This window comes from Drosophila obscura, unplaced genomic scaffold (assembly GCF_018151105.1).
Source record: "Drosophila obscura isolate BZ-5 IFL unplaced genomic scaffold, ASM1815110v1 contig_181, whole genome shotgun sequence".
NCBI classification, from domain to species: domain Eukaryota; kingdom Metazoa; phylum Arthropoda; class Insecta; order Diptera; family Drosophilidae; genus Drosophila; species Drosophila obscura.
In genome coordinates, this window is record NW_024542769.1 from 1,058,235 (window position 1) to 1,076,681 (window position 18,447).

Genomic DNA, 18,447 nt, shown 5'->3' on the forward strand with positions numbered 1-18,447 from the left:
CGAGAAATACCATTTAAATACCATAAACGGTCACGCTGGCCCAAAATACAAACTACTTTTTGTACAGCTATTTCTGTCAAAATACTAAATACCTGTTGGCAGGTGCTGCCAACTCTTCTTCGCTCTTGGCAGACGTTACGTTTCCAAACAAATTTTTTAATAACAAATATACATGATATTAAATTGTACAAATTGATTAAGCTTTCAGATACTGTTCAGGATGATCTAGAAATGCTTCCAAGAAAGCCACTCCCTTTGGCAGAAACTGTATATTTTCGCTGAAGAAATGCAGTTTGGGCTGCAGAATATCTGTGAACGAAATTCTCTCCACATTGGCTATCTCCATCACGAAATCGGTCTTCTCAATGCGCGTACACTTATCCACCTCAATATGCCGGCGCACAGTCTTTTTTATAACCATTCGATTCGCTTGCCTAAAAGGAAAAAATAACGAGAAATTTCAGACAGACCATTTGAATGGATCGCCAATGGATATCACCTTAGAAGACTCGCCCTTGTTGTCGTGAGAACCGTCAAGAGTTTGTGGAATGTGCGTTTTATGTCCACACAAATTGTGTCTATGCATTGCAGAAATTGTGCGAATTCCTCCACACTGTTGCCCTCAATGGAGTTGGTGAGATTCACTGGCAGCTTGAGCTGCAGCTGAAAGTCGAGCAGATGCTCAAACGCTGTCCATTGCTGCAGTGAACCGGCTGTGGCCCGTTCCACCTCGATGTAGCACACCCGTATGGCAGTCTCCATCTCATCCACTGTCTCGTAGTCCACAATCAGGCGAAATGTGGCAAGCAGTCGATGGGTGAATATCAATTTGCGGGAGACCTTTAGCTGATAGTCAAAGATCCAGTTGGGCTGCTGCTCGCCCAACAGATCCTCCAGGCGGTCAAAGAACGTCTCCTCTGGTGGTTCGACAATCTGCTGTATAACCTCCTGGCTTCCGGCCAGATTGCGCTTGAATCTAGGGTGTGCGGAATGGACTTAAAATGAATGAGAAAATGGTTTTTTCTATGGATCTCACCCTTCCATCGTCATTTTGTATGCGGCCAACACTTCGTTGACGTCCCACTTTCTGACCGCCTCCTCCTCCTCCTCCCCCTCCTCTAAAGTCGAATTGTCCAAAGCGTGCTCCAGGGCGTTGGTCTGCCTCTCGTGCTCCTTGATCTGCCAGTACTTGGTCACGTCATCCAAGTTGGGCTTCTGTCTCACGCGTCGCAGCATTTGTATTTCCCGCGTCAGATCCCACTCGGGGAGGGAGGGCAGGACAAAGGAATCGTTGCTCAGCTTGGTGTCATTCAGGGATCGCCTGCAGTTGGCGCACTTTCTGCAGGAGGCGCTGGACCCAGCAGCCACCACTCGAGACCTCTCCTTCTGCTCCTGGCAGGGCTGAGGCTCTGGCTGTGCGGGCATGCCCTCAGCGCCCTCATTCGGCGCCTCCTCATCCGTGTCCGGTTCATCCGCCAGCGTGGAGACCAAGCTGAGCCGCACATGGTCTATCGGATTGGTCTCCTGCTCATCCATATCGATGTTCTCCACTAGGGCAGCCGAAAAGATGGTCGTGTCCCCGGATAGATTGATGAATCTTTGATTTGTGGGTGCGTAGCTCTTGAACGAACGATCCGTGGAGCTTCCACTATCCCTATTGCCAGAGTTGCGCTGCTCCCGGGGCTCCTGCTCTGTCATAGTCCCGGCCGGCTCCTTCTTCACCTGCCACGGCTGGCATTGAAAGTAGGTGGACACATCCGAAATGGTGATGTGCCTCTCCTCGAATGCGGTGGCTGGGGGCGGCGGCGGCGGCGGCGGCAGTACCTCAATCACATCTGAATCATCCATCACGTGAGATTGACGTGAGAGACGTGATTGGCGTGAGAGACCCTGACAGTCTCTCACAGGCTGCACAGTTTCGTTAAAGTTCTCCATTTTGATTGAGTCTCGGATGGGAATACGTGATTTGTTCACCGCTGCTGCCGACGCCACTTCCTGAATGGAAGCACTCAGCTCCATCGCCTCCTGCTGCTGCTCCACCTCCAGCATTTTACTGTCCGCAAAGAGATGGGTGTTCCGCTTCTTGGACTCTGGCAGATTGGGCGTGAGGTGGGTGGGTAATCTCTTGGCATGTCCACTGTGCCGTATGGGAGTGCCCAGTCCTGAGGCTTCCCCCTCCAAATCCATTTTCACGGACTGATACATGGATCGTTTTCGCAGCAGTAATGCCTGCAGCGGACCGCGAGGTACAGCCGACCGGTTGGTCTCCTCCTCGAACTCCTCAAATTCATTCATCGAGTTACCAGACGTTGAGCGGTTTTGTTTCTGCATGGGGGTGATCGGTAGTAGCTCCGAAGGATTGCAGGATTGCAGGGGACTATGGAAGTCGTCCTCCTCCTCCTCCGCCTCCTCTTCCATAGATTCAGCCATGACTATTGTCTGTTGGGCGCGGAAGCCACGGCTTGTAGCCACTTTGGTAGACCCCTCGAGTGGCGGTTTTGTCAGCGGTTTCTCCTCTTCCTTCTCCTCTTCCATAGATTCAGACATGATCATTGTCTGCTGGGCGCGGGAGCCACGGCTTGTAGCCACTTTGGTAGACCCCTCGAGTGGCGGTTTTGTCAGCGGTTTCTCCTCTTCCTTCTCCTCTTCCATAGATTCAGACATGATCATTGTCTGCTGGGCGCGGGAGCCACGGCTTGTAGCCACTTTGGTAGACCCCTCGAGTGGCGGTTTTGTCAGCGGTTTCTCCTCTTCCTTCTCCTCTTCCATGGAGGTGGCCAAGAGCAGAGTCTGGCGTGCTTTAGACGTCTTAATGGCTGTAAAATTTTCTTCAATCGGTTCAGCCACTAGAAGCGTATTTCTGGAGTTGGAGGCCACACTTGGAATCTTCTCCTTGGATTCGCGAGTGTTTCTCGGTTTGGAACTCTGGTATGCAGTGCTCGTCTCCTCGTCGATGGGCTCTGACATTATCAGAGTTTGTCTAGATTTCGACGAACGATATCCAGCGGCCACATCCCTGAAAGACTTCTCCGTAAGCAGAGGCTGTTCCTTGGTTTGGTCCTCCTCGATGGGCTCTGACATTATCAGAGTTTGTCTAGATTTTGACGAACGATATCCAGTGGTCACAGCCTCAGTGGGCTGATGTTCCTTGGTGTGATCCTCCTCTATGGGCTCCGACAGTAGCAGAGTGTGCCGCGATTTGAAAGACCGATACACAGTTGAGTGGCCGATCCGCTTAGTTTCCACCTCCTCCTCCTCAATGAAATCCTCCTCGATGGGTAGATTCTCCTCCTTATTTGTGGATCTGGCGTGGCGTGGCTGTTCTCTGGCCTGATTCGTATCTTCTTCTATGGGCTCCGACATGAGGAGCGTGTGCCTTGATTTCGAGCGCTGTTGTCCAGCTGAATGTTGCTGGAGCGTGGATTTTGGTGCCATAACATCCTCTTCTATGGGCTCTGCCGAAAGGAGAGTGTGTCGGGACTTGCCACGTTGATAGCCAGTGGGCTTATCCATTCTGATAGTTGCCTCATCTACCTCTATTGGTTCCGCCTGAAGAATGGTCTGTCTAGCCTTGGATCTTGGTTGATGCGCCTCAACGGGTTCAGGTGCTGGCAGCTGCACATACGACTTCCTTATGGCCCCATTGGCTGCAGCACTCCGACTGTTAGTTTCGTCTTCCTCCAACGGTTCCGCCAAGTGGAGAGTTTGCCTGGCCTTAGATTCACCCTTTGCCAGCGTAGGAGCGCTTGCCTTGAGATGCAGCTCCTTCAGGGGACTTATAATATCCTCTTCCATGCTCTCCTCCATCAGCAGAGTCTCTCTGCGTTTCGTTTTGGTGCGTACCCAAACGGGGGCCGGTGGTTGTGGGACGTTAGTTCCAGCATCTTCCTCTATTGGTTCCGCCTGAAGAATGGTCTGTCTAGCTCTGGAACTCTGATATCCCATTGGTTGATGCGCCTCAACGGGTTCTGCTGCGGCATTCCCGGGGAGAGTTTCGTCTCTCTCCAGCGGTTCCGCCATGTGGAGTGTATGCCTGGCCTTAGATTGCTCCGCTATGGTAGGAGCATTTCCCTTCAGAAGCACCTCCTTGGTGGGACCTCTAATATCCTCTTCCATGCTCACCTCCATCAGCAGAGTCTCTCTGCGCTTCGATTTGCTGCCCTTGTGTTGGACGTTCTCCTCCGACTGGCAGACAATCTCTTCCCTAACAGACTCCACCACCTGACGGCTCTTCATTCTCTGCTGATGCGTCGTAGCTTCCTGGTCCATGGACTCATTCATGTGCAACGTACGTCGGGCACAGGAGCGCCCTGTAGGGAAGGCGGCAGCAGCAGCTTCTTCCAACTGAAACACATCCTGTTCCATTTCCGCGGGCAGATTAATGGTCTGTCTGGGCTTGGCGTGCTTCGATGCTGCCTCCTGCTGTATGGTCGATGGTTGAGAGTTGACCTGTCTGCAGGGCAAACCCAAATCGAGCTCCGAGTTTTCATATGTTGTCTCTCGTCTCGTGAAGCTCTTGGAATTATTGCGGGATTGGGTCTCATCGCCCAATTTGGCATGGGCCAGGAAGTTCGTGTTGTCCAGCATCATCTCATCCGCCTGCGAGAGCCGATACTTGCGCTTGTCGTCCGGTGGTGGTACCATCAGCTTTTCTCTCGGCAATTCCACTGCCACACGCGCTGCCACTGGCGTTGCTTGTGCCAGGGGGGACATGGTCATATTCTCACTGAAATTCAACGTTCCCCGCGGCTTGATGCTCCTTATGTTGATGCCCATGGGATCCTGATCTTGATCCTGATGGAGGCCATGCCAAAACCTCTTCTGCTTGGTGCTGCGATCGGTTGTGGGCGTCCTGGGGCCGTTCACAAGGACTTTGATCTTGCCCGCTTCCAGCTGATCGTTCAGCTGGCGGAAGGTCAACTTTTTGCTGATATTCTTCCCGGAAATCATGTCATATGGTATGAGAACAGACTCGTCTCCCAGATAGTTGATGGTGCTATTGTTGGACTCCGTTTCGAAGGAGCCATTCGATGGCAAACGGTCTCTAGCACCGGAGACTGCAAGAGCAAAAGTTTCAGATTAAAAACTGCCAAAAGGGAGGAGAAGGAAGCTACCAACCATTCATGTCGCAGTCAAAGGATGCATCTGCCTGCCTCTGGCTCTCCTTTCGGCTCTCTTCCATCTCCATATTCCCCGCATTCTGTACAGGATTAATATTCTCCGTTGCTTTCGTTGTCAGACGTTGATGAGAGCAATTGAGGAACTCCTGCTCCAGGTCCATGAAACTCTGCTTAGCTGAAGCAGCAGCAGCGGCAGCTGGGGGTGGGACCGGATCAGCGATTCCTAGTGGCGTGATGTCCATAACGGAATCACTCACAGATCTCGTTGGTTGTGTTTTCATTTGCTCCTTTTCGAACGAGGACAACTCCAACGAGCAGTCATCCCTGGCTTTCGATGAGATATGCATCAGATCGATGGTCTTGTCCATTATTCGATGGTTGTACATCGCATCCTTTAGCTTGTCCCGCCCAATCGTGGAGAGCGAGAAACTCTCGGCATAGAGCGACTCTCTGCTCACCGTACTATTCGGCTTCGTTTCCGATCTCGTGTTCCGACTCTTTTCATATGGAAACATGGGCACATCCATGCCGATGCTCGTCCGTAGATTCAGCGTCGAATCGATTCGGGTACTTTCGTACTCACATTGCAGAGGTATATTCTCCTTGTCCGCTGTCGGCGTCTGCTGGCAGGGGCCAGTTTTCGATGCCCTCTCTCTGCTGTCTTCGCCATTGGTGTGATCCGATAGTTCGTAGGAGTTATCCCAATAGTGCGGCTCCTCTGTATTCACGAATTCCCTGTGCAGCAGACAAGTATTATTACGACTGCAGTTTTGTATAAATTGCACCCCCTCCAAGTGTGCGACGCTTGAGCAAGGAATTGCGCGTCGTCGTTGGTGCTGTTTGATCGTCTTCTTTGGCTGTTGGTGGTTGCCGCAGCTTAAAATGCATGCATGCAATTGTTTAATTAAATCTTCGAGTGTATATTTAAAGTACAACAACACTCACCGAACTTCTACGATTGTTTTTATCCATTTCTAGGGCAAAATTATGGCAATATTGTGATTTTAAAATCTCATTGGGAGTGTGACCGCCATTTTTGTTTGAATGATCATTAGTGTGACTGACGCCCAGAAATATACCATAGTATTTATGAAATATACCACATCATATACCGATGAGCGTGCATGGTGTGCAGCAATAATAAGGTGACGCAAGGTGTGAGCTTCACAATACCATTTTATTCACAACAAAATCCAATAATCACATTTTAAATTTATCAAATAAAAAGCCCTTAGGCCTTGAAGTTATCTTTCTCCTTGCGCAACTTGCCCATGGTTATAATGGGATCGGTTGCTCCTCCGGCATGCTTCTGAACAGACGCTTCGTGGACACGCATAAACGGATTCCAGATCTTCTCCTCGCCAATGGTGGAGGGCACTGTGGGATCCTGAGATGCACGTCGCAGCTTGGCCCACTCAATGCGTTGCTGTATACTCTCGTTATCGGGCTCCACATGGCGGGCAAAGCTCATGTTCTGCAGTGTGTATTCGTGGCCACAAAAGACCTTGGTGGTGTCCGGCAGGGCCGATAGCTTAGTGCACAGCGCCTCGTACATCTCCTCGGGTGTGCCCTCGAAGAAGCGGCCACAGCCTCCCTGGAAGAGAGTGTCGCCAGTGAAGACAGCTCCCTCGCCGTTTCCATCGCCGGCGGTGACATGATAGCAAATGTGCCCGGTGGTGTGGCAAGGAGTGGACAGGCAACGTACGTTGAGACTGCCAATGGTAAAGCTGTCATCTTGGCGAACCTTTTTGTTCAACGCGCCGATACGATCGTCGCCGCCATACACCTCCAACTCCTTCTCCCACAACTTGACGAGCTTCTCATTGCCCCCGGCATGATCCCAGTGATGATGGGTGGTCAGCACCTTATTGAGCGTCACATTCTCCTCTTGGACGGATCCACCACAGCTGCCTCGCGCGTCTTATTGTCCACAATCAAGTACATGTAGTTGTCCTGCAGAGCCGGCAGGATTTTCACCTGCATGCCCTCCAGATTAACGTCCTCCAATGTGCTATGCATGCCTCTTAGACCAACTTTACGCAGTTTCTGAACTGAAACGAGACACAGAATGGGTTATAGCTCATGGCGGGGATACAGCAATCAGCGGTGCAACAAGCAAACAAAACAAAAACCAAGCACAGTGACAACGGCAACAACAAGCTTTCGGGCCCAGAGAGAGAGAGATTAGATTAAACATAATATGTACGAGTATGGATAGATTACGGTTGACGGGACTTTGACAGACGGGAGGAACAGCCAGAAATCGTCTTTGTATTGATCCAGCACCAGGTGGAATCGCAATCCTGAGGAGTTGCAATCGCAATTTTTTTGACGAACCTCGGAAATAGGCGGCTGTCATATATTGTTCTACATTGGTAGCCACGCTGCGCCAAGCCGATGACAACATTTAAGCGGTTTTAAGTTTAGCTAAGCTAATGCTTGGTGAGATGAATTAAATTAATAAAAGGCACTTGGGTGGTATTTACGGTTTATGTAAATTTTTTTTGCTGTTCTGGAAAAGTGCCGGAATGTTAAATATATATTTTATATCGATATATATTTTGGCTGATATATTTTTGGGAGTTTGATCTATGATCTAGATGCGATCGTATCAATGAAATAATGAAATTATCAATGAAATAATGAAACGAGTTATCGTTATCAATGAAAATAATGAAATTATCAATGAAATAATGAAACGGGCGTTATCGTTATAATGAAAATAATGAAATTATCAATGAAATAATGAATCGCAGTTATCGTTATCAATGAAAATAATGAAACTATCAATGAAATAATGAAACGAGTTATCGGTATCAATGAAAGAACAATGAAACTATCAATGAAATAATGAAACGCAGTTATCGTTATCAATGAAAATTGAAACAATGAAATAATGAAACGCAGTTATCGGTATCAATGAAACTATCAATGAAATAATGAAACGCAGTTATCGGTATCAAAGAAAAAAAATGAAACTATCAATGAAATAATGAAACGCAGTTATCGGTATTAAAGAAAAAAATGAAATAATCAATGAAATAATGAAACGCAGTTATCGTTATCAATGAAAATAATGAAATTATCAATGAAATAATGAAACGCAGTTATCGGTATCAATGAAACTATCAATGAAATAATGAAACGAGTTATCGTTATCAATGAAAATAATGAAATTATCAATGAAATAATGAATCGAGGTTATTGTTATCAATGAAAATAATGAAATTATCAATGAAATAATGAAACGAGTTATCGGTATCAATGAATGAACAATGAAACTATCAATGAAATAATGAAACGCAGTTATCGTTATCAATGAAAAAAATGAAATTATCAATGAAATAATCAAACGCAGTTATCGGTATCAATGAAACTATCAATGAAATAATGAAACGCAGTTATCGGTATCTAAGAAAAAAAATGAAACTATCAATGAAATAATGAAACGCAGCTATCGGTAAAAAAGATTAAATACCCGATACTTTTGTGCGATAAATATGTGAAAGAAACATTCCCACTCTTTTCGATTCCGGCCCAGTGATATCGATAACCAAGCTATCGAAGTACAGTTGTCAGTTATTTTTGAATGTGAATTTAAATAGTCCAAAGCTAGAATGTACGAATCAACCGATTTGGACTGCGCCAACTCAGAATCCATGTTGATTGGAGTCCATCATGTGGGTGTGACAGCCAAAATACAGTCTCCACTCAAGAAGGTCCGGCCGCGCATGATAATGTCCAGCGAATCGGACATTTTCCAAGATGTCAAGATCAAGAGCCAGTACAATGCGTTCAAAAACGACCAACTGGAGGAGACAACCGGCACCACGACGGATGCCAGCTCGCAGCCCGCTTTATACAAGATGCGTGCCGAGCCAGAGAAGTTGCTGAATGAAAAGCCGGAGCGCATTGAGTTCCAGCGCTACTCGAAGAGGCGTCCCCGGGTCTTTGTGCCACTGCGTGGCCGTGCCAGAGTCCACCCGAGGGCCAAGTCGAACAAGGCATCCCAGGCGCCGCAGCAGACCAAGGCGAAATCAGGCTTTGTCAACCGCCTGATGAACGCTCTGGACAACATGTGCAAGTGCCAGCCGCAGCACTCGCACAACCTTATCGACGATCTGCCCGAGCCGCACTGGAACAAGAAGGAGGAGTCGCGTCACACCTGCATCGGTATCTATCCGTTCGAGCACGGCTGTGCCGATTACCTGAGCACCACGGACACCCATCCCAGGATCAATGCCATTGTCCTGGCCGATCGGGCCACCACCTATGCCACCCACTTCTGGGCGGAGCTGTTCGGCCTGCTCCACATTGCCGTGGCCTTTGTGGTGGCCTTCATTCTGCAGAGCTACCGATTCGTTCTCTTCTCTCTGGTCAACACTCTCATTGTGGGACTGCTGCACTTGACCTCCGACTACGTGCTGAAGCCCGTGCTGACCACGCTCTTCAATGGTTTTCTGCAGCCGCCCCTGATCCTTGTGTACAACATCCTCTGCTCCTTGCGTGACATTACGGAGCCTGTGGGTGATGCCTTGGCTCATTTCCTGAAGCCCCTGGCCACTGTATGCGGCAGCCTGCGACTGGTCGATGTCAACCACCGCCATGGCCGACGTTTATCCAAAAATGTTTGATTTTCCATGTTTGTTCTTCTATATGTTAAATTCCTTTGATTTCCCATTAAGTTTTGTTCCGTTTCCCGTTTCGTTCCGTGGGCGGAGCCTGTCACTGCAACCCCTAAAAGGATATCGGGGTAAATTCTGCTTCTCCTTCCCTGTCCCGCTTCCCTGTCCCCTCTTCACGGATTACACACAATATTACGCACATTCCGAACCTGGATCGGATTACATTGTTTTTTCTTGTTTCGCAGCACACCCATAGCCATAGCCCATAGCCATAGCCATAGCCATAGCGACAGCCAGCACCCTCTCACCCCCCTCCCAACACTGGACTTAAGGGTGTGCGAGGCGAGACGAGGCTCAATTACGGAGAGAGAAACATTTATGATTTATTTGCTCATTTTGTGGTCGTTCCACCAGGACATCGCCAGGGGGCAAGGAAGCATATGTCTAAAATAAAATTGTTAAAAAAATAAACCAACTAATTGTGTCCCGCGAGAGTTTTATTTGAAGTGGTTAAAAAAAAGGAAGAGTAAATTTTATAACAATTTTACTTCCTTCAACCGAGTCAGTTAAGGATCTGCAAGCCATGGATTTATTGTGAATATTTTAAAGGTAACTTGTGAATGGATTGCCGATTCTATCTCATCATTATCCTTTTCCATTCAGCCATTTCCACTGTGCAAATTTCCCAAGAATATTCTTTGTTTGCACTCGAAATAGAATCAATAAAACTGATCTCTGCAAAGACGATGCGATGCCTATCAAGGCGAGGCGTTTGGTTACCTTTTTCCAGTTAAGTTTCACTTTTCAATGGAAACGGAATCCCCCCCCCCATTCAGGAAGTAGAGCCAGGCAAACCAAACCAATGAATTATCATATTCAAATCTAGAAAAGAAAAATATCAATGGAATTGGTAAAGCTCAGGTGTAAGCAAATAGTTGGAGGAGTCGGGCAAAAACAAATGTGTATTTATTTGATTTATAGTTGTTTTTCAGTAAGAGGAGACAGAGACCCGCCCGCCCGCCACAAAGCTTTCATTAATGAGAATAATGAGGCGGTTGCCGTCGCAGGATCATCTTACACACATGCACATGCACCCCTTTCGGTGTGTGTGTGTGTTTTTTTTTTCTGAATGGGGGAAACGCCGAAAAACTCTTGCCTCCAATTAGCTGATGGAAATTGTTGTGTTTCTCGACATATGTTTGAAATTAATGAAGCTCCTGAAGCATTGATTGATTTGCGCTACTAATTTCACTTATTCTCTCTCGGTAAACCGAAGATTATTAATTGGAATGTCACAATGTCTCTATAAAAACATCTTTATGTACATATAGCAATAATTTCCAATCTGACAATCGAAATACAAGGTGCGAAAATCATTTACCCTCTTCAGACGTAATAGAGGAATTCTCGGGGTCTCTGGGTCTAAGGGGACCCGCCTACTCGCGTATAATACCCTCGGTTTGCCCATTATTGTGTGATCGACAGACGGGATAAGGGGAATCCGTGCAGCAGCAGCAGACTGCATTCATGAATGGAGGCAGACGGGTCGGGGACGGGACATAGACGGTGAAAGGAACAACGACAAGGTGACACATCCCGGGGACACTTTACAAAACGTTTTGTTCAGAATTTGAAGATTACAGCTGTTAAGCTGTTTTCTGGGCTGCTCTATTTTCTGTTCTATTCTCCATCTCTCGCTCTGTGAACTGGAATTGTAGGATTAACCGGGCAGGTTCCTCGTAACAATCCCTAAGACCATGACGTTTGCTAAATATCAGTGTGTTCTGCTTCTGTCTGTCTGTCTCTCCTTGCCAGAAGTTAAGCAATTTGTGGTCAGTCTGTCGCCTAGAGTGGCACAATAGTGGCATACAATGGGCATACAATGGGCATACGATGGGCTGGACAGCCGCAAATGGTTATGCAAGAAGTTATGAGTAAATATACAAATTTGAGAGGAACTTTAAGGATTTTCGCATGGGAAATTGAGTAATAGTCGGAGATTATGGCCCAAGTGTTTCCAGATTTCTGGGTACTTGAGCGGGTGGGGGTGTCACTACACACAATGGAATGCTGAGTGATGCAATAAGTTGGAACTCTGTTGAAACAAGAGTAGAAAATTTAGTTATTCAGCATGGAAGTAGCCAAAGGATAAAGGATAAAGGATGTAGGGATTAAGATAAGTTGAGGCAGAAGAAAATGGGAAGAAAAGATATGACCGATTGATATAGGAAAATCAATGATTTGAAGTGCCTTTTAATTTAAGGAACTAAACTAAAATAAGGAATATGTATATGCATATTTAATTGCAGAATTATATTGCAAAGAATTGCGTAACCATCGTCCTAAACATTTTTTCGATGAATATTTGACTTTGAATATTCCACACTCAGAAAGAAATGGTATTTAAACTATCTATTCGGTTTTTGGTTACAAATTTTGGTTAAATTAAATATAATTCACCTTGAATTAAGCATAAATACATATATTCAAAAGTCATTGTTATATGGCATATATTTAATCCGCATATAATATAATAAATTTGTAAGAAATATATAAAATTTAAAGATGAAAATATTTAATTTAAATGGGAAATATATTTATTTTAAATTTGAATTCCACTCTATCGATATTTCGGTGCTAATATGTTGGTATCCTCTGGGTTTAGTTCCTTTCTTACTTAATTATAGCGTCAATCATTTTCCTTATCTACGCCTATGCTCTTATCTTTATTCACAATTTTGGACTGCACTTAATTTGTTTCAGCTCCATTTATTTGTAGCGATACAATTTGCATTCATGCGCTTGCATTATTTAGGAAGCAGACACCAAACACACTCGAGGCAAAAAATCTGCTTGCCTCAGCCAAACATGATAGTGTGGGAACGAACCAAAAGACGCATTTCCATTGCGCCCAGGCCCAAGCCCAAGCCCAAGTCAAGCAAGAATCCAGTAAAAAAAAAAGAAACAAAAAAATTAATAATAATACAAAAAGCTTTGTGTGGATTCCGGCCAACAGCTCTGCCGACGGCTCTGTAAGTCCTGACACGTGATTTTAATAATGGAATTAGCTGGGCTGCGTTTACAGTTTACAATCCTTTTCCTGCGGTCAATTAGAGGGCACGGCACACACCCACACCCACACCCACACCCTAACCGGGGGGGGAGCGCGGGTGTTGCCAGGCAACAACAAAAGCTCGGGTAATCGGTATCGACACCTGCAGTAATCTCTTCCTCTCTCTCTCTCTCTGTCGCTCACCAGAGAATCGATCGCATCTCTTTCCCCCTGCCTCTGCCTCTGGCTGTGACAAATCTGGGACCTGGAACCTGGGACCTGGAACTCCGTTGCGTTGCGTTGAGTGTGACGAAATTGTCAACCCTCCTAATTTGATGCTTAATGAATTCCCTTCAACAACAACAGCAGCAGCAGAGGCAGCAGAGGCAGCAGAGGCAGCAAGCAACAACTGGAAAAGTGCTCCTGTTTCTGTGTTTCTGTGTTCCTGTGTTCCTGGGGGCAACGCAACGCAATTGTTTAGCCTTTTTGTGGATGGATTGTCACCTTTGTGTCCATGTCACTTTTATTTCATTTTACTTTATCGCACCATTTCGTGTTGTGTTGTGTGTTGAATGCAGCAGTGGAGGTGGAGGAGAGTAGAATTTTGTAATTGAAATTTGATCCCATTAGATGAGCAGAGGCAGAGGCAACGACAGCGGCAGAGCCTCCTCAACGCGCAACGAGCATTCTTTTCCCAATCCCAGCCTCCGCCAGGGCATCAAATTGCATTGAGTCTGGGTCTGGGACCGAGACACAGACTCGACTTTCTATATATGTACATATATGTATACTCGTCGACTCGTTGAATATATCTTGCATTTTAAATGCAAAAAATACACAAAAAAAACATAGCCACAAAACTCGGTGCAAAAAACAAATTAAGCAATGTCATAGAAATTTGATGTAAATTCCAAGAAAATGCACACGGGCATTCATTAGATACCCCCACCACTCCGCCCCGTAAACACGACTCTAATGAGGTCATGATGTTTGTTTCACAATGAAATCCAATGTTTTTCACCGTTAGATAACAAAGGGAACATCACACACAAACACACACACACACATGCAATTGCAAATGTTTGCACAACCATGACAAAATGGCTGCCCGAAGGTTACGCCCTCATACGCTAAGGATAACGGCACAAGCAACACGCACCCACCCCTAAATTGGCCTGCTCCTGCTCAACCAGTCAACGGCCACCGATTCGCGTACCCGAAACGAACGGCAACGGAACGGCGCACACAGCCACAGACACAGCCTGCCTGCCTGCCTGCCTGCACTGGGATTCCCCATTGACGGCTCTTCTTCCGCCCGCTTGCATTTCATTTGATTTTGAACAGCGAACGCGTCAAGACGGTCAGGAGAGAACGGATCTCCCCGAAAGAAAACTCAAAAGTTCTTTGAGTTTAAAGAAAACGAATCTATACTATAAATAAATAAATAAATATAAAATTTAACCAAGTGGCAAAGTGAACTTGATTTGAAGTTTAACGAATTTAAATATTGGAATATTTCAAAATGAATTATTAATAATAAAAATCAAGTGTGCAAGTGTACCAGTTGATAACCAGAATAAAACCCACAATAACAGTGAAAAGTTATCATAACCAAATCGAACTACAACTGAACTTTGTGTTCAGCTCTCGAAAAGTAGAATAATGTTTGAGAAAAATATGGATACAAATAATCTGTCAGTGTCCATTAGCGGGGACCTGGACTCGACCAGCTCCGGCGGCACTTCATCGGATCATTCGGCGGTGCAACAGGATCATCTCAGCTCTCCCATGGCCTACGGTTCACTCTTCCTGCCAAATCCCGGTTAGTTATACAATGTCTAGGTCTTATCAGATCAGCGTGGAAATTGCACAGAAAATAAGAGACAGGGCCATGGCCAATATCGTATTACTCTAGACAAGAGGCGTCAATGGAGGCGCTGCATAAACAATTAAAGCCTGGACTACAACTCATTTTGCTGAATATTACAAAAGTTTTGAGGATTGCATGCAGTGTAGGGTGCACAATTGGGTTGTATAGAATCAATCAGATATCAATATATCAATATAATTATGCGTGTTTCCCATTTGCTTAAACTATCATTTATCTAAAGGATCTCCTAGTATTTATGTTAATTTACTTCTCTACAATTTCTTAGTTTATTGCATGCTGCAGGCCATCCAAAATTCGTGGATGAGCAACCCGTTCTGTAGCCTAAACCAATGTACCATCAAATGCATTATGTATTACATATATGCATGTAAATATGTATATCTCTTGCATATATGTACGTACTTACATTTATGTGCACATATCGGATTTATTTATTTGCTTAATGTCTCTTTATGGTCTCGATACAGTCCCCCCCTAGCCCTGCCCGAAGGTGTCGAAAGACGACGATCGTTTTGGTTGGGTATTTGGTGGATTAGTCACATGCAAATGATTGGTGTGGGGTTTTTGGGGTTGGGTGGGTTGGGTTGGGGGTTACCGAACAGCCCACCGAAATGGCACGTGAGAAACGAACTACAGAAGAGCTAATTTCATCGCTTTCCTCCCTCCCTTCCCTTCCCTTCCCCTGTCTGCAGGCTATCGTGGCAACCTCTCGTGCAAGACCGTCTTGCAGTTGGATAAGTTTGGTCCGTATGAGGGCGCGGAAAAGGATCATCTGTTGGAGCGTCGCTTTCAGGATATTACCAACGATTACGACAAGTCCCCACCGCCCACGGCCTCGACCACGCCCACGCACTATCCCACACTGAATAGCATTATGTTCGAGAATGGCGGTGGCGGTGTCGGCGGCCCCTTGGGCGATCTCAATGGCAATACGAAGACAGATGCCCTTTGCGCGGGTCTCCAAAGAGCTGGCGTTGGTCTAGGTGGTAATCCGGGCAGCGGGGGACATCTTATATCGAATCTAACGGCTGCCCACAACATGTCCGCCGTGGGCAACTTTCCCATCGATGCCAAAATGCTGCAGTTCTCCACAGATCAGGTAAGCAAATTGATACATTCTACAAGGAGAGTCTCCTTTAAGTTAATTACATTTTTGTATTATTCGCAGATCCAATGCATGTGTGAGGCACTGCAGCAGAAGGGCGACATCGAGAAGCTAACCACCTTCCTGTGCAGCCTGCCGCCCAGCGAATTCTTCAAGACCAACGAGAGTGTGCTGCGGGCCCGCGCCATGGTCGCCTACAATCTGGGACAATTCCACGAACTGTACAACCTGCTGGAGACGCACTGTTTCTCCATCAAGTACCATGTGGATCTGCAGAATCTCTGGTTCAAGGCGCACTACAAAGAGGCCGAAAAGGTGCGCGGTCGTCCCCTGGGTGCGGTCGACAAGTATCGCCTGAGAAAGAAGTATCCCCTGCCCAAGACGATATGGGATGGCGAGGAGACGGTCTACTGTTTCAAGGAGAAGTCGAGGAATGCCCTAAAGGATTGCTATCTGACCAATCGTTATCCCACGCCCGATGAGAAGAAAACGCTGGCCAAGAAGACGGGCCTAACGCTCACCCAAGTCTCCAATTGGTTCAAGAATCGCAGGCAAAGGGATCGTACGCCCCAGCAACGATCGTAAGTTGATATGGAATTAATTCTATTTTGAATCTCTGTAGCCTTGTCCTCGGGGTGTATCCAAAGACGAACCTTTCCATTCTCTCCATTTCCACATAACTCGTAAAAGAATTCATTCAACACTTGAGTGTGTTCCACACCCAGAAGTATTTGAAAAACTGGGAAAAAATATAATCAATTGTTTTGGAAATTGGCATTAAAAATCGTTTGTACTCGTAAGTGACCGTAAAACACTTGCGAGCGTTCAGTTCTTCGGTCCGAAAATGCCACTTGAGCGTGTTTTATGTCCAATTTTGCCAGCTCCTGCCATAGGGTAGGGTCCTATGCATATTTATAGAGCCTAGGGGACGGGACGGGACGTGACCCTAACGCAGCGCATGCGTGTAGCATGTGCCGCACTGCTCCGTTCACTCCCCACCCCCCGCTGGTTGATCGCCTTCGCCCTGGGCGTCAAATTGCAGCACTTATTCTAGCACTTCTCCAGCAAGTGGAGTAAATGTGTTGTTTCTCTTTCTCTTTCTCTTTTTGTGTGTGTGGCTCGACTAATATACATAAGTACTATATATTCCCTTTCTGTTCTTTGCAGTGATATTATGTCGGTGCTGCCAGTGGGCCAATTGGATGGCAACGGCTTCCCGCGCATGTTCAACGCCCCCAGCTATTATCCCGAGACGATTTTCAATGGGCAATAAACTTCGAACCATTCGAATGGGGTCTGGTCTCCATTGTTTTGTAAATACTGCGATTTTATGTTAAAAAAAAAAAACAAAAGCAAATGAAAAACTGGTCATCAAATGGCATCATATTGTTTAGCATTAGAATAATCTACATTTTGCTTTATGTATTGTACAATAATAATAAATAAAATGAATGAATTTTACGAGTATAATTGCAATAGATTAATAAATCCGAATTCCAGAATAATTTATAAATTAAGTGTTTTCATTTTTGGTGTGTATGTGATGGCAGTGGAGAGTTACGTGTACAAGCAAATTTCAAGGACTTAAACAAGTTTTAAAGCTAGCCTTATTACTACTTACGGTACTGGGGACTGTCCTGACGTCAGATCTATTTATCCTTATATTTCATATTGATTTCATACATCGCAATTCTTTCCTCCTGCTCCAATTCGAGCTTTCTCAGCTCCACGGCTGCTTGCAATTTCTTCTCCTCAAACTTCATTCTTCTCAGCTCCTTCTCCTTCACCCATTGGAATTTCTCCACCTCCAATTGCAGAATGGCTTCCTTGTAGTCCAGCTCATCCACCTTCTTCGCAGCATCGGTGTGCGGCGTGTGTGGCACCCGTTCTGGCTTCTGGGGTTCCTCGACTTCATTTTGGTGATTATGTAGCTCAGTCTCAAATACGGAATCCGAGCAGTCAATGGGATCCATGGACGAATCGCTTGCGCTTTTCAGATACTCCTCATTAAGCGAGTCGTCGTTGCTTAATATCGACGAGCGCGGATGGTTGAATTCGGTGTTCCACAAGCTGTTGCTCATGGACGATTCAAAATTGAAATCGGCGCCAAACATAACAACCAACTGATCATAGTGCGGGCACAACTGCAGCAGGGTCTCTGCAAACATTTGCAAATTAAAGCATGCTATTTTCAGTGAGTAATCTGTTTTACCTCTAACTCTGGCAGGATCATCGATCTCCGAACCTTTCGTCTTCCTCCAGGTGTTGGCCTTCTGCAGAGTACCCTTTAGATATCTGAGTTTGCATTTAAACGTGTTCCAAGTTCCGCTTATCTTGGTTTCCTCCATCAATTTTGCGTAGTACTTTCGAGCTGTGGGTTTCTTTCAAATGATTGGTGTTAGTTCTGAGAAGTTAAAGTCGGTTAAGGATAATGGTTACCTACCTCGATATTCCCATGCCTCGCAATGTATGCCAGCATTCTTTTTATTTCCTCATCGTGCCATTTCTTTATTGAGGTAGCTTTCCGCTTCCATTTAAGTGGTTTTGCTGTGAATATTTATCAGAAAGATTAAATGACTGGCCGTTAGGTGCGATGCATTGTACTAACTGATTTTTTTTGAAGACATGTTCAGGGAAGGTTTTGTTTTGGTTGT

The 18,447-nt window shown here is 46.0% G+C and overlaps 5 protein-coding genes across 6 annotated transcripts; 2 read left to right on the forward strand and 3 right to left on the reverse strand.

Moving 5' to 3' along the window:
* Positions 1-54: 54 nt before the first annotated feature.
* LOC111067887 lies at positions 55-6,190 on the reverse strand. Its single transcript, XM_041592628.1, has 7 exons — positions 6,066-6,190; positions 5,901-5,996; positions 5,119-5,857; positions 2,525-5,057; positions 1,037-2,404; positions 500-976; positions 55-434 (listed from the first exon to the last, which is right to left on the reverse strand). Exons 1-7 carry the CDS (start codon positions 6,090-6,092, stop codon positions 197-199), a joined length of 5,478 nt encoding a protein of 1,825 aa, XP_041448562.1. The 5' UTR covers positions 6,093-6,190; the 3' UTR covers positions 55-196.
* Positions 6,191-6,278: 88 nt separating this feature from the next.
* LOC111067768 (hydroxyacylglutathione hydrolase, mitochondrial) lies at positions 6,279-7,600 on the reverse strand. Its single transcript, XM_041592634.1, is given in 3 exon segments — positions 6,279-7,013; positions 7,016-7,171; positions 7,458-7,600. Coding segments are annotated over 3 exon segments (888 nt in total). The 5' UTR covers positions 7,528-7,600; the 3' UTR covers positions 6,279-6,351.
* Positions 7,601-8,699: 1,099 nt separating this feature from the next.
* LOC111067801 lies at positions 8,700-10,192 on the forward strand. Its single transcript, XM_022357109.2, has one exon. The coding sequence runs from the start codon at positions 8,738-8,740 to the stop codon at positions 9,752-9,754; it is 1,017 nt and encodes a 338-aa protein (XP_022212801.1). The 5' UTR covers positions 8,700-8,737; the 3' UTR covers positions 9,755-10,192.
* Positions 10,193-14,142: 3,950 nt separating this feature from the next.
* LOC111067909 (homeobox protein SIX6) lies at positions 14,143-17,274 on the forward strand. The gene is made up of 4 exons (XM_022357252.2): positions 14,143-14,619; positions 15,381-15,787; positions 15,857-16,374; positions 16,961-17,274. The coding sequence occupies exons 1-4, from the start codon at positions 14,460-14,462 to the stop codon at positions 17,064-17,066; spliced, it is 1,191 nt and encodes a 396-aa protein (XP_022212944.1). The 5' UTR covers positions 14,143-14,459; the 3' UTR covers positions 17,067-17,274.
* A 141-nt stretch (positions 17,275-17,415) lies between these two features.
* On the reverse strand, positions 17,416-18,360 carry LOC111067914. 2 transcript variants are annotated; one of them, XM_022357259.2, is made up of 3 exons: positions 18,237-18,360; positions 18,006-18,174; positions 17,416-17,951 (listed from the first exon to the last, which is right to left on the reverse strand). In XM_022357259.2, the coding sequence occupies exons 1-3, from the start codon at positions 18,270-18,272 to the stop codon at positions 17,443-17,445; spliced, it is 714 nt and encodes a 237-aa protein (XP_022212951.2). In that variant the 5' UTR covers positions 18,273-18,360; the 3' UTR covers positions 17,416-17,442. The 2 variants fall into 2 exon arrangements, with proteins under 2 accessions (XP_022212951.2, XP_022212952.2); XM_022357260.2 differs by having other exon boundaries at positions 17,416-17,960.
* Between the last annotated feature and the right edge of the window lie 87 nt (positions 18,361-18,447).

Coding starts and splice junctions, on each gene's coding strand:
- LOC111067887 (XM_041592628.1), bottom strand. CDS start 6,092: ATGGATAAAAACAATCGTAGAAGTTCG. Junction 5,997..6,065: donor AAAACAATCGTAGAAGTTCG/GTGAGTGTTGTT, acceptor ATGCATTTTAAG/CTGCGGCAACCACCAACAGC. Junction 5,858..5,900: donor GCACACTTGGAGGGGGTGCA/ATTTATACAAAA, acceptor TGTCTGCTGCAC/AGGGAATTCGTGAATACAGA.
- LOC111067801 (XM_022357109.2), top strand. CDS start 8,738: ATGTACGAATCAACCGATTTGGACTGCGCCAACTCAGAATCCATGTTG.
- LOC111067909 (XM_022357252.2), top strand. CDS start 14,460: ATGTTTGAGAAAAATATGGATACAAATAATCTGTCAGTGTCCATTAGC. Junction 14,620..15,380: donor ACTCTTCCTGCCAAATCCCG/GTTAGTTATACA, acceptor CCCTGTCTGCAG/GCTATCGTGGCAACCTCTCG. Junction 16,375..16,960: donor CGTACGCCCCAGCAACGATC/GTAAGTTGATAT, acceptor TGTTCTTTGCAG/TGATATTATGTCGGTGCTGC.
- LOC111067914 (XM_022357260.2), bottom strand. CDS start 18,272: ATGCTGGCATACATTGCGAGGCATGGGAATATCGAG. Junction 18,175..18,236: donor CGAGGCATGGGAATATCGAG/GTAGGTAACCAT, acceptor ATCATTTGAAAG/AAACCCACAGCTCGAAAGTA. Junction 17,961..18,005: donor TGATCCTGCCAGAGTTAGAG/GTAAAACAGATT, acceptor TTAATTTGCAAA/TGTTTGCAGAGACCCTGCTG.